At 36.6% G+C, this 14751-nt stretch overlaps 1 protein-coding gene across 1 annotated transcript in view; it reads right to left on the reverse strand.

Annotated features, from left to right (window-relative positions):
• NSMAF (neutral sphingomyelinase activation associated factor) overlaps positions 1-14751 on the reverse strand; it is a 44267-nt gene that overhangs the window by 7981 nt on the left and 21535 nt on the right. Inside the window, exons 13-23 of the mRNA XM_081953438.1 lie at positions 14022-14198; positions 10191-10270; positions 9069-9159; positions 8927-8990; positions 8775-8826; positions 6777-6897; positions 6382-6513; positions 4444-4486; positions 2147-2310; positions 1703-1811; positions 172-236 (exon numbers count right to left, since the gene is read on the reverse strand). Coding sequence (XP_081809564.1) covers positions 172-236; positions 1703-1811; positions 2147-2310; positions 4444-4486; positions 6382-6513; positions 6777-6897; positions 8775-8826; positions 8927-8990; positions 9069-9159; positions 10191-10270; positions 14022-14198 — 1098 coding nt within the window. The remainder of the gene's footprint in view (positions 1-171; positions 237-1702; positions 1812-2146; positions 2311-4443; positions 4487-6381; positions 6514-6776; positions 6898-8774; positions 8827-8926; positions 8991-9068; positions 9160-10190; positions 10271-14021; positions 14199-14751) is intronic.

Below are 14751 nucleotides of genomic sequence, written 5' to 3' on the forward strand. Positions count from 1 at the left end.
ACAATATATACATATTAAAATGTTCAGATAGCCTGTGACTCTTTGAATTTTTAATTTAATTTAATTTTAATTCTACAGACCATAACATATGCCAAATCTATAGTAAACCAATTTGAATTACCAACATTTCACATTACTTGAAAGCAGGCACCTGATAAAGGTATTACTCACCTTGAGATGTAGTAAAGATGGAAGATTGGTTAGAAGTGGAACACATGGCAATTCCAGTTATTGGCCTGTTCAAAACAAAATCGTGTTATTTATTTAGTTACTTCAGGCTGTTTAAAAACATACCAGTGCTTCCTGAAGTCTCTAACTAAGGCTTTTTACTCATTACATTTAACCATGCTGAAATTTTAAATTTGTTTGATATTCAGATGTAAATCTATTTGTATTCAATGGATTTACATCTGAATATCAAACAAATTTAGAATTCGTAAATACTTTGGATTTACTCCAAAGTAACTAAAGTAAGCATCTCATCAATAAAAGTCTTAAAGAAAAGAATATTTAGAACATTTCAAAATTGCAGGCACATCAATTAAAAATTTAGGGTGATTTCTCATCCCACTCCAGGCTCAACAGAAACTCTGTTTTCAAAATGAAAATGGTGAAATGAACTTCCCAATGGTAGCCAGTTAGTGCTGGTGATGCCTGAATTAAAATTTCAACATTTAATTGCACCAAAATTATTTTTTCACTTCCTTGGCTCAGTTCAAAGCAATTGTTTTAGCTGTTAAGCTCTGAAGAACCTGACAGTTTGGGTTTTTTTTTAAACAAATCACCTTCATGTTCTTATCCAGGAGGCATTTTCTGCCATTGTCTGAAAATATTTCTCCAGCTGTGATATTTGAGATTCTACCCAATGTTTGCCAACAGAAGGAAAACATCATTTATTTCATGAAATGTAGAACAGCAAGATCTCTTCATTAGCTTCAGTACCTTGTTTTAGGCTCTTTTTTATTCTTTCAATGTTTTGACATTCATCCCAAATATTTAATTGCTTTATAAGCATGAAAATGCCATTAATAACAACAAAGGGCAATATATTAAATCCAGCTTTAATATCAGATTACATATCCGAGACTTGTTTGAGCAAAAGAAATGTTTGTTCCTGACTCTGCAGGACTTTTTCCCCTGCTGAAAGACAGCTGGTTTGGCACCAAAGATGAGAGATGCGGTGGCTCAGTGGCTAAGATGCTGAGCTTGTCATCAGAAAGGTTTGGTGGTTCAAATCCCTAGGGCCATGCAACGGAGTTAGCTCCCCTTACTTGTACCAGCTTCTTCCAACCTAGCAGTTCGAAAGCATGTAAAAATGCAAGTAGAAAAATAGGAACCACTTTGGTAGAAGGTAACAGCGTTCCGTGTGCCTTCAGTGTTTATAGTCATGCCGGCCACATTACTACAGAGACGTCTTCGGACAGCTTATCAGTATTCAACTAGGGGGGACAACTTATGTGTGTGTATGTTTGGATTTTTTATGTACTGTTTGGTGTAGTTTTTGTATGCTTCCCATTTTCTGGAGTTTTATTTTAATGTTTTGAATAAAATAAAAATTGATTGACAAAAAAAAAAAAAGGAGAAATTTCCTTCCCTACACTAAGCATTTCATTTATTGCAATAGGGTTGCAGATCATTGAGATGACTTACAATATTTATTGTTTCATTTTATACAATTGCCCATCTGGCTGCTACAATTTACCCTTTGTGGATCTTATACTGCCCGTCAAGTTTTAAACTGCCCATGTTATTCCAGGAAAGTAAGATGCTTTCTTCTGTCAGATCTTCAAAAGATTCTTCACCTGGAGAGACTGACAAACATGATAATAATGTAAAATCAAAGTGATTATATGAAAGTCAAAAATGTACATTTACTATTAGATGTTATTTCAGGTAACAGACAATTCAGGTTTTTTCATAATCCCTTTTGTCCCCTTTTCTCTCTTAAATAATCCTCTCCCCTCCCGCCCCCCAAAACAAGTATCTTATAATGTCTACCAGGAGGCACCACATTATCCATTTCATTCTTATAGATAATCATGGTCAGAAGTTATTCTATGGGGCTCAAACCTAATAGTGAATTCAGTCTACTGAAATAGACAATAAGCTGAACAATAAGCAGAATCTAAAAGTTTACTAAATTTACCTGAAGATTCAGTCACAGAAGGGCTATGGCTGGATGCTCGAGACCAACTTTTTAACTTTGGGATTATCCTTCTTGGATGTGGGATAGTGAACAATTGTTTTGGAGTCTGTCCAAATTCCAAGATTTGCGTCAACAGAGCTACTCTTTCATTTGTGTCCATAATGCTTCAGAAGAAAAAAATTTATCTTGCATTGTACCAAGAAAACCATCATAGATATATAGATATATAATATGATTGTATACCAGTATCTGTGGAGATTCTCAATCATTCAGGCGATAGTTGTCCCAAAGGTGCTTTTTTAAAAAGGCAACTGAACTTTCCTGGGTTTTTTCTTTGAAAAATTTTCCCTTCTTATCCAAGAAGCTTCTTCTTGAGAGCTGACAACCTTCCCTCAGAATGCTAACAACCAAATGACTGCAAAGAGTATAAATCCTTGACTTCCCCACTAGTTGGTTAGAACTGACAAATCTTTTTGGATGAAAAGTGAAACATTTCCAAAGATTTAATCAAGAAAGTCTTGTTGTCTATTGGGAAAAAAAAAGCACCTTTGGGCATATTTACTACACTAGGTTAAAGCTGTATGTTTCTACCAATAATAATTCTCATAGTTTAAGCTGATAGGATTCAAGATACAGAATTTTCTCTCCTTATCTCTGTGGCAGGAACTATAATGTCTACTAAATTATTTCTAACATAATAGGAAAATGAGGGCTTTCTCTCCACCCCAAATAATAATAAACAACTGTGTGGCAGGAAATGGAAAGGGATGCTGGTGAATTTAACCTTTTTCACCAAACAAACCTTCTTTTTCTTTGGTTTTTTTTAAAGTTTTCTTGTGTTTCCTTTATCCCTACTCAGTTGTATTTCTTCCCCTTTTCTCCCATTTCCAAACAATATCTTATTGCTCTTAATTCTTATTTTTGTTATTTCTCCTGGACGGATAGAGAAGTCTGAATGAATGGTGTTTACATATTATAATTATTTTATGGGCAATTCATTTTCTTGGTACTGTTTAATTAGACATACATTTATAGACTTTTCTGTTCTGCTCTTGCCTTTTATATGACATATGCATACGTTTAGTGGCAGGAGAAAATCTTCAGGCAATCAAAGGATGTATATTGGTAGGAGGAAACTTTTCAGCACCTGGCAATACTAAACTAAAAAAGTAATGCTTTTCCTATTTTTTTCTTTTATGTAACCTCTTCCTTTTTGTAGATAATCATATTGAATTTAGAGACAACTTCATTTCTAGTAAACAATACGGAATGAGAATCTGAAAGGTTTTTTTTCAACTTCAGTTTAAGAATCTTTACAACACTGAATTAACCAGAAATGCATATTATTTAAACTGGTGAATAGAAAGTTTTACATATCTTAACTAGCTAATTGCGCAATTAATTTATGGAAACACAACTCATGTGCAGTTGTGCAGTTTCCACAACCTCTTCAAAATGGCCTGCAAAGTCTAGAAAGCCTAAAGAGAAATTTACATTGAAATGTATTCTGTTTTCTAATCAGTCTTTTCCAACATCACCCTTTTAAAAACTATTTTGATAGAAAGAGCTTCAATGTCTACACCGAAATTGTCCTGTTCAGAACACAAACTTTGATTTAGACAAACCAGGATCTCAACACCAAACGTGGAATCAAAGGGGAGTAGAAACATATGAGAATCTTGGACTATTCTCAGCATGCTTACAAAGTCAGGAATGTGACATTGAAAAAGGCCCAATGCCACTGATTTTATTAATTATTAATATGTGGATTTTGCAGCTTTCCAAATGGGCATCCCATTAAATGTACAGGAGCATAAGTTGGCTATAAAAATGTTGCAGTACGCAATGATCCTACCTAGGATTTCAATCAAGTAAAGTACGTATGCCCTCTTTAAGACTATGCCATTGCTTGACCTCTTCATGCCCACTTTCACTTTTTAGTGCCTCCTCTTCCACAGGCATTGGAACATTCAGGAAATGGAACATGTTTTCTGTTCAGCATACTATTTCTTAACATGTATCTCGCTCCATTCTTTTTAGAGTTTTATATGCTTTTGCAAACCTAAAGATTGTCCAAAGGCTATTACAGTATCTCCTTTGAGTGCATATAAGATGCCTCAAAATTCATGCTAAAGAACTGCTTTGGGACAATACATTTTTTTTCTTTTGGGTGGCATTAAGCATACATAGCATTTTCTCAAAAGGAGATGTATAAAATTTGTAACTAAAAACAAGGTTTTCATTACAAATAGAAGGAAATGAATGCTATATTCTCACTATAAGCACATAGACGTTACCTGTTTAGATCTACTCCTCCTTCATAGGTCAAAGGATGAAATACTAAAAAGAAGCAGAGAGGTATGCCGCTTACTTGAAAATACAATTGTTAAGACTCTTAATCAAGAAGCATTCTGCAATCTCTCACAACATGCTGTGTCATTTGTACAGAATAAACTTCAGCTCTACACAATATCAAGACACATAGCACTTATTGTCTGCAATATAATTATTTAAAGTTCTAACTCTATACAACTGTTCAGCATTCAAATAGTTTCTCTTTATGATCTAATGATGATATAAATTTATAACACTTAAGACAGCATGTGCTGTATAAATATTGGTCTAGCTGTCTGAAACAGAATTTTAACCCATTTCTCCTCCTTCTGTGAATTATCTGTATCAGACAATGATAACTGCACCTCTCCGTGCCTTTGAAGGCTTATATTGCATACTTCACAGAGGCGGAAGCTTTGATTATGTAAACTAATGCAGTGAAGGGATGTCTAGTAAAGGCAAATGTCCATTAAGGGAGGGAGGCGGGGAGGGACAGCTGTACCCAAGAACCAAGAGGCAGCAGGAGTATCAGACCAGTGATAAAAGACAACTCCAGAAACTACAAATACAGCAAATTAGTATGTCAAAAGCTGAGCACATGAGGGAGGCCACCTGGAAACTAGGAATATTTAATAAGATCATTGTCCAGCCTTATTGATCCGAGAGGTGGAGAAGCTTCCAAAGACAATGAAAAGAGTAGAGGAAGCAAGCAGCACCTTAGAAACCAAGCAATGCCTAGCTGCAACCCAATAGAACCAGCACACTTTTTTCAAATTTGATGCAAATCCACTAAATCAAAGTACTGTATATTATATAAAAGTTTTATTGCATAAGTCTTAGAACTGAACTTCCATTGCTCCTTCAAGTAGCAGACAAATATGATGGATAGTTCTGTCTGGTTTCTTAATGGATACATAAGCAACCTACTCTATTTTAGAGAGAGCTTACTATCTTAATTACAATGGAAACATCAAATTTATATAATTTACTTCCATGTATATTTATGTAAGATTATGACCTTTAACTGCAACTTCAACTACCATATTTTTCAGAGTGTAATACGCACCTTTTCCCCCTCACAAAAGAGGCTGAAAATCTGGGTGCATCTTATACACTGATTACAGCATTTTTTGCTTCGTGAAACCTCGCCCCTTCACCAAAATGGCTGTGCAGAGCCTTTAGGAGGCTTATAGAGTGCTCCTGGGGGCTGGAGAGGGCAGAAATGAGTGAAAAACAGGCTATTTTTTCTCAATTTTGCCCTATCAGGTCCCAGGAGCACTCTATAAGCCTCCTAAATGCATAGCAAAAGCAAGGCTATGCATGCACTTTTTTTTGACAAAAAAGGGCCTGTTTTTCAAAGAATGGGCCATTTTTTGTTTATTTCCCCCCTCCTCCCAGGAGCACTCTACAAGCCTCCTAAAGGCTATTCATGCCCTTTTTTTGAAAAAAATAGGCCCATTTTCACAAAAAAATGGGAGGTCTGCAGAGTGCAAAAACTTTTTTTTTAATTTGCCTCTTCAAACATTTTGGTGCATCTTATACTCCGGTGCGTCTTATACGGTAAATGGAAACTTAAATTTAATCAAGATAATCAAGCAAGACAGTTGTATACGACCAAAATAAAAATACTTGCAAACATTTATCTGACAGCAAATACTACTTAACATAATAAAGTTTATTTCTGAGAAAACATATCTAGGACTTTGCCATTAAAATATGCTTGCATCTGTTTTCTTTAGCTTTATAATTTAGAACAGATATGGAAGAGAAATTGGTACATTATGACATTACATTCTCAATAACGGGTGGGTGTGTCAGAGAAGTCCTAGTATAAGAGAAATCCATACAGCTAAAATGTATAAATAACCCCTAAGAACTGTAAATATCTATATCAAAATTACCATTTTGAGCTGCAATGGCTTCATTGCCCTTCTGTTTATAGCCAAACACAAGATCAATCCATTCATGAAGATGTTCTGATACATACTGGCTTTCTAAAGCATCTTGACTCTTCTGGAGAAAATCACTGGCATCTGAAATAAATAATATCTAAATTTCTTGCATGTTGTGGACAGCACACCTCTATTCACATTTTCCTGCCTCCCTTAAAAAAACTATCATAATTAAAAAAGCACAAGAAGCTTTTATTAATCAGAAATTCAGAATTTTAACATAATTATCTTCAAAACACAGAGGAGGAGGAAAATGGATGTTATTCCAGAGGTTTATAAAAAAATGTGAGAGCAAATCTCTGAGGCAGAATATAGATAAAAGTTACACCTAAAATTCTATTTACCTGATGCCCAAGGAGGAAGTTCTACATTGTCAACCATCTTTCCTCCTTGTGTCTTCCCCAAGTCCAGTTTCAGATTATTTAATAAGAAACAAGAATCATTTTCATAGAACTCGGGGATTAACTGGATAAAAAAAAATGGGGAACTGTTAGCAATAAAGCAAAATTGTATTTATATTCATTACAGCATTCCAGCAAAACATTTACTAGTATTTATTCAAGCGTCAGCATAAATCAGTCACACAACAGACCACATTCGTTAAAAAAAAAATCAAATCCAAATCTGACTAACTCCTAACAGAAGATAGACCAGTAGTCCCATTCTCCGGTTGAATGCACAGTAGGAATTGGTAGAATGCACTGTTGGCCAGGTATTTTTAAGTGTGGGCATTTGTCACCAACATGTCAGTAAATCAAAGATACAGCATTAACATTAAATATGAAGTTATCAGATTCAGACCATTCCAAGTAAACCATTAAGCTACAGTTGGTATCAGGAAACGTCTGTGGCCAACTATTGTGGGGCTTTACTTTCTTATCTTAAAATATCAGTCAAAACTGGATATCCTTTCTTACTTGCCAGCAACAGATTAGCCAGGTGAATGTTAACTTGGCCACCTTTTAAAGTGAAATAAATTATCTTGAAGTGCATACATTTAGCACACTTGATTCCATGATACAAAGATTTATATTGGCCACCATCCATATTTTTGTGCAACAGTATATCTTAATCTATACTAAGACTGCTTTTTCTTTTACCGTTGTGGATCTCAATTTCACATATTAATGCAAAGATTCCATGTATTCATTAAAAAAATAAACACTAAATAGAACACAACAGAAACTTTTTAGTATTGGAAAGAGAAATGGAAAAAATTCTCATTCCTTCCTGTAATGGCTTTTATGCCCTCTAGCTCAGCTTTACATAGCCTGCAAGAGGATAAAAGATCATGAAGATTGATTTCTCAATCCCATGGGTATTACTGAAACTCCAATAAGCACTATTCTTCTGGATAAAAGCCAGCAACTGAAATGATCAGTTATGTATAAAATGACAATGATGTTGAAGATATATCCTTCAAGGTTTTCTTTTCAAGATGTGGTGCCATTACTGATATCATAAAGTATCATATACTTGATTTTTTGGCGGGAAAAAAAAGCATAGGTAAAAGCTGTTATATGTTACAAAAGAAAGTCCAAGTTTCATAAAGCTTGGTTTGTTTATTTCAATTGTGTTTATACCATTGCAATCACTGTAGCACTTAATGTAATCTATAGTTCTACCTACCTATAGCAAGGAATATTTAATCACCAACTTTCACTGTACAATTTATCTTTGTGTTTCAAATGTTGATTCAAACTCCTGTTTTTATTTAAACATCTACCGTGTTCCCCCGAAAATAAGACAGGGTGTTATTTTCTTTTGACCCCCGAAAAAAGCACTTGGCCTTATTTTCAGGGAGGTCTTATTATTTTTGAGGTGCAGGAGGCAGTGAGCGTGGTCACCTCATGGCTACTGCTGTGTTGCAATATTTTCAGGGAGGGCTTATTTTTGGCGGAGGGCTTATTTTAGTGCATGCGCTCAAAAGCCCGATTGGCCTTATTATCCGGAAGGTCTTATTTTTGGGGAAACATGGTAGCAGATGTTTAGATAATATTCTGGAGGGTCAGGCTCATGATTAGTTATTGTAGTGTGATAATAAGAGACATCTATTAGGCAAAATTCTCAGTGAATATATATTTCATCTTGCCACATTGAATCTATTCCAGTCGTGTCTCGCTGCAATTTTTTAGAAGAAGTCCAATATCATTTATTATCTTAGTCTTATAATTGGGATGCTAATAACTTAGGATTTTCTATGTGACAGGCCCCAATACCTGGGGTAACTTATTAGACCCGTTAGATGAAAATTCATTTTTAGATGACATACCTGCAGCATCTCAATCAGCAACATAAAGGAAGTTAATTACTGTAGATTGAAGTACAGGAAGATTATTTACCTCTTTGAAGTCTGTTGCTCCATCTAAACAGTTCTTCCAGGTTTCTGCAATACTAGTTAAGAATAGTACAGAGAATAACCAGTTGTTGTTTAAAGCAACACTGTGTGACAAACACAAAAGTTACCTGAACTGGTTGAGAATTCAAAACTAACCTGTTGAACATTCTGTCTGGATGATCAAATTTTCCATTTTGTAAGCAAAGCATATGCTCTGGGGCTGTAAAAACAAAAGAGGTTAGATACATATATTCAATCAAGTACCATAATGACATTTTCTGAAATACTTATATCTTACCAACTCTGACCAGGTAAAAGAGAACATAACCTGGTGATGAGTAGTGGCTGCCATACATAAATTTTGGTTCTTGCATTTCTTGATAACGCACCTATCAATGCAAGAAAGGGGGGGGAAGGAGGGGGAAAATGGAATCAATTCAGTCATAACATTCTTCTATAGTAATTACATAGAGTTTATATTAAAAAGTTAGTCAGCATTTCATTTTTTGTGCATATTGTTCCACAGTGACTGAAATGAGTCACTGACCGTATACAGTATTCAATCTCAGTGGATTGCTACAGGGAATAATTACAAAATGTATTATTTTGCCGAAACATGTTAGTATCCTTGGACACTTAGATGAATTATTCCCTGTATACAATAAAAAAAGGTTTATATGCACAGTATAATCTGATCCTTAAATATTTGAAAAAATACCTATCAAACCACAGCAACCTGCATATGAAAACTGTAGAAAGATATTCTAATGTAGTATTTTGTATCCTTTTCTTGCATATAATGAAATGTTTGTATAAAATAGGTATACTTAATAATAAAATTAATTACAAAGTCACATATTTAATTCAATATTTTATTGACAGTGTAATAAATCACAATTCAACCTAAACGTAACACCTATAAACCTTTGAGCTATGCTGCTTTTTATACCTAGATAATAGCCAATTATGTTCTACTACAGATTAAGAAAAAGATTCTAAATATCACTGAACCACAAAAACCAGTACCTTTGTTTAACAATACATGTGCAATGATGGAGAGTACTGGGAGTTTTAGCTTAGGAACACCTGAAGAGCCACTGGATCTTCAATCTTTTTACAGTTTTCTCATTTTCTATCAATGCATCTGCTCGTATTCACATTTGGATACCTTTACTAAGTAAAAACTCTCCCATCCCACCTGAAATTAGACTCTCTCAAATATGTATAGGTAAAGTTACATTCTTTAACAATTACTTTTAAAACCACCAATTTTGCATCTCTTTTATAACAAAATGAAACATTTCACTAGAAAAAACAATACTTAAAATATAGAAAACAAAAAAGTGGTTTCAACATATCAAACTAATTTACACACAAACACACACACACAAATATATAAACAAGGTGTTTTTCTACATACCAGTAATCTTTCCAATCTTTCTTTATTTAGTGCACCTACAGGTTTACTAAGGTCACGAAAAGTTTCAGGATTTGTTAGATCTATTAAAAAAAGATCATTTAAAAACATATACTATATTATTAACAATGGTATGCCAATTTTATTTTCTAATGCATATGGACAAAATTTAAGATATCAAATTAGGATTAATTAGGAGCTATACTTCCTTCATCAATCTTTAAAGCATAATTATAATCCTTGGGAAAAATTTGGACTAATGTGTTTGCATATTTAGCTATAAAGCTAAAGACGAATCCAATAATTTCAGTGTAGGGAAAAAACTTCACTGAACATTTTAGTTTTTTCAGATACCTGCATTGCAGTTACTTTGGTAGAAAAGTATTTTTCCCATCCTCAAATATATCATTTTATGGAGAAATTAGCCCAATTTTCACTTCACAATCAAATCAACAAGATATACCGTACTTAATGAATGCATCACATTTCCAGTTTTGTAATTAGCTTCTTAAACCCAAAAGGAAATTACTTAATGAACAGTCCCCCCTCCCCTTTATTTTATGTTTTAATATTTTAACATTTTTTCACAACTTTATTACCAATATGAAAAATATAATGAAACAATCAATTGGACAAATGTTTTGTAAACAAAATCTAATATAATGGGGTTTTATAACAGATGTGTATGTATATATTATTAAGATTTTAAAAAAACTTATTTTAAAATAACCAATTTAAAAATAAAATACTGGTACATGTTTTCTGGAAGTTTCAGTCATCTCTATTCACAATTATCCACTTAGGCTATTTCAGTTTTGCATGCTATTTTGGTAAGATATACATTTTTATGCTTTCTTCAAGTTGAAATTAATAGAAATTAGATTTTTGGATTTTAGATAGCAAGCAACTTTATTTAAACCATACTGAAAAGCTACAATCAATCACTTTTTTTAAAAAAATGCTAACAGCTCTTATTTAGTTCTTTTCTTGGATAAGCAGAAAACATATATGCAAACCACCCTTCCCAAATCTATTCAAGACCCTTACTTTCTATGAACAACATGTCAAAGTTAGTGCTTACGATGCAGGCAGGCTGTGAAACTCTATGCAAGCTTAATTGAAATGAATGGATTTTTGCAACAGTACTTACTGAATCTCTTATCTTCATGCCCCAGGTTGTTATTAATGTTTCCTGACTTGTATTCCCTTGAGGATTCATTTGAAAGTCTAAATATAGCAAAGTAAGCAGCAGGCTGTGCAACTTTTTAAAATCAAGTTTATATACCAATACTGAAAATGATGTTGTTAACACTATTCCATTTTGGAAACTGAAGTTTGAGAAAATGGGTGTTGGTCCTTATCTGATACACTCATTTTCTGGTAGAATAGAGACAGCAGCCAGACCTCAGACTGGGTATGCTCCGTCCATTAACCAATCGGACTGAGTCTACATTTTTGATGTCATCGGGCCCTTGTGGCTCCTCCCCAGTTTCAGATGAAGGAAAACTGTAGACTCAAGTGAGAATGGTGAGAAAAGTCCATAGTCACTGTATTTCTCTCTCTCTCTTCTCCGCACATGGAATCTCCTCACGTGACCCATACCAGGGGCAGGGTTGGCTGCTGTGTCTACTCTACCAGAAAATGAGTGTATCAGGGAAGAACCAACACCCATTTTCCTGTTATCATAGAGACAGCAGCCAGACTGGGACGTACCAAAGACTGGGCTGTCCACTAGGGTGGGAAGTTGTAAAAAAGGTCCATTAGGGCACAAGTACTTGTTGCAGCACCTTGCGCCCAAAGGCCGCGTCAGCCGACGCATACTTGTCCAACTTGTAATGATGTATGAAGACTGTGGAAGATGACCAGGTGGCCGCCCAGCAAACTTCTTCCAAGGTGGCTTGAGTGGACCAAGCCGCAGATGTCGCAGTGCTGCGTGTAGAGTGAGCTGTAATGTTTGCAGGGACCTATATGAATTGAAGTTCATAAGACAGTTTAATACAGGCTCTTTCCAGCGCCCCAGACTAAACGATAAAGCTTGGTACCCAAGGAGGCCTAGTGAAAGGAGATGAAGAGAGCTTCCAAGTGGTGGAACGAGGTGGTGCAGTCGATGTAGATCTTGAAGGCACGACGTACGTCAAGAGTGTGCCACTTGCGCTTCCTCTCATGACGGGGACATGGACAGAAATCAGGTAAGGTCAACTCCTGACCTCGGTGGAAATAGCAATTGACCTTCGGTATGAATGTCGGGTCCAGTCTTAAGACAACTCGGTCTGGATGGAACACGCCAAGTCATGCCTGACTGAAAGAGCAGCCAAATCAGAAATATGTCTGGCTGAGGGTACAGCCACAAAAACAGTGTTTTGAAGGACAACGGTCTCAAAGAAATGGATCTCATAGGTTCAAAGGGCATGGAAGTCACAGCCTCTAGGACACGAGGTAAGTCCCAAGTCGGATATCTATGTATGGCAGGGAAACGCAGGTTAGATGCTCCATGGAGAAATCTACAGATCAAGGGGTGAGAAGGTAGATGTTCAGATGCCAGGCCATCCAGAACAGAGGCCAGAGCGGCCACCTGTCGGCGTAGCATGTTAGGGTAACTCCCTGATCAAGCCCCCTCTGCAGGAAGTCCAATATCTGTGGAATGGATGCACTAAGTGGTAGGGACATCAAAGAAATTGCCTGTTGTCAGGTTCCACCGAAGATGAGGACTCCGAAGAAGACATTTCCCCTTCTGAATAGGCCAGGGAGGGGTCTGGGCCCTTGGGAGGCAAGACAGGTGGAGCTGAGGACACCACTTGGTGATCTTCGGAAGGAGGGCGGGCGGGCTGGGCAGTTAGACTATGTTGTTGTTTTTGGGCCCTAAGAAATTCTTTTTCAAGGGCCTTCTGCCTGCGCTCTTCTGCCCTAGTAGTCGCTTTAGAGATCCTGGGGTTTACTCCTGAGGAAGGGGCCTCTTTGGCTTGCCTCTTCTTGCTGCTCTTTGCCCCTGGTGGCCCTGCCTCCTCTAGTCCTGCATTCGTATCCATAGCTGGATCAGCCATTTCCCCAAACATAAATCAACACCCCGATAAGATAGGCAACGGTCTCACCCGTTTCCTGGCCAAGCGCTCCTGATCCAGTCCACCTGGGGTGATCCCGCGTTGTTGGGCACTCCAAACAGCTGCTGTAGAGTTCGCGCCTTTTTTAAAGCGTCCAAAATGGCTGACTTTTTTTCTCTGAGGCTTTTCTGACCCGCAAAAATGGCCACCAATACTAAGTGTGGCTAGGTGATCTGCAGAATGGCCACAGGACTTGTCTGGAACCACTGCGCATGAAACGGTCGCGCGTCCCGAGTGCCCAGAATCAAGGAGCGCCGCGGGGAAACAGCCATGGAGCTGTAGCTTGTGAGCTGGCTGATCTGAATGCAAGGCAGGCTTCCTGAGCAAACTCGTGGCCGCAGGCAATCAGACGGCTGAGGAGAGGCAGCCTGTTGAATTTCCCTCCAATTTGTAGAATAAAGGATTATTTAAGGAACCAATTTAAAGGAAAAACAATTTTTTTTGGAAAAATTCACCAATTAAAGATATAATTAAATAATTTAGAGGAGAGATAAATTCTCACAGCCAGTACAGGTTGGACTGAGTCTGAAACTGGGGAGGAGCCACAAGGGCCCGATGACATCATAAGTGTAGATTCAGTCCGATTGGTTAATGGACGGAGCATACCCAGTCTCAGTCTGGCTGCTGTCTCTACGATAACAGGAAAATGAACTGACAGCACAAGTGGCCAACTGCACAGGTTACCTAGTCTGGATTGTCCCATTGCATTTACTGCTTGCCTCCAAAGAAGTCTTACCTAGTTCTGAGCTAGAATAATCTGCTATGATCCATGGAAAGACAGGATACTGGGAAAGATCATTGCAGCTCCGATCAGCCAGATTATTGAGATGAAGAAGGTATTGGTAGTTTGAGATATGACCTCGTTGCCATTGTAACATATAGCTCTCTGCAGTGTGCTCTGTAATATGGTTTTCTAGAAGGGTACAGAAAAAGTGACAGAATGCAAATAAGAAATTAATTTGCAATTAAGGCTCTCCAAGGAACTTGTATTAGGCTGAATTTCTATCCCACAAGATTTATGGAGCCATTGTTCATCATTGATCAGATAAGGCAGGTATGACAGCAAGTATTCAGATTAATGAGAAATGAGTGAAGCTATTCCCTACAAAATTATTAACCTCCCATTCCTATTCTATATATGTTCTAATATAAAAATGAGCACTTATTAAGAGCAATCCTCCACTAGTTTTTCAAAGTAATTGTCTTCTAAGCTGTTGTCTTCCATGGAAATTTCATGCAAAAAAGTTGACAATGAGAATTTTGGGATGGGTGATAATGGAGAAGGTGATCTGCCTGCATTAAAATGTACAAATTAATGTAATAGGATGGGAATAAAATAAGTTACATCATTATTATATTTTGTTTAATCTTTCTTTAAGGACTTTATCCTTCTTTATCCTCAACATACACACATTTTGATGCATTGCTCTTAATCCAAACTAGACCTGTCTTCTAGTATCCCACTG

The sequence above is a fragment of the Natrix helvetica genome (assembly GCF_964273705.1).
Source record: "Natrix helvetica genome assembly, chromosome: 4".
Taxonomy (NCBI): Eukaryota; Metazoa; Chordata; class Lepidosauria; order Squamata; family Natricidae; genus Natrix; species Natrix helvetica.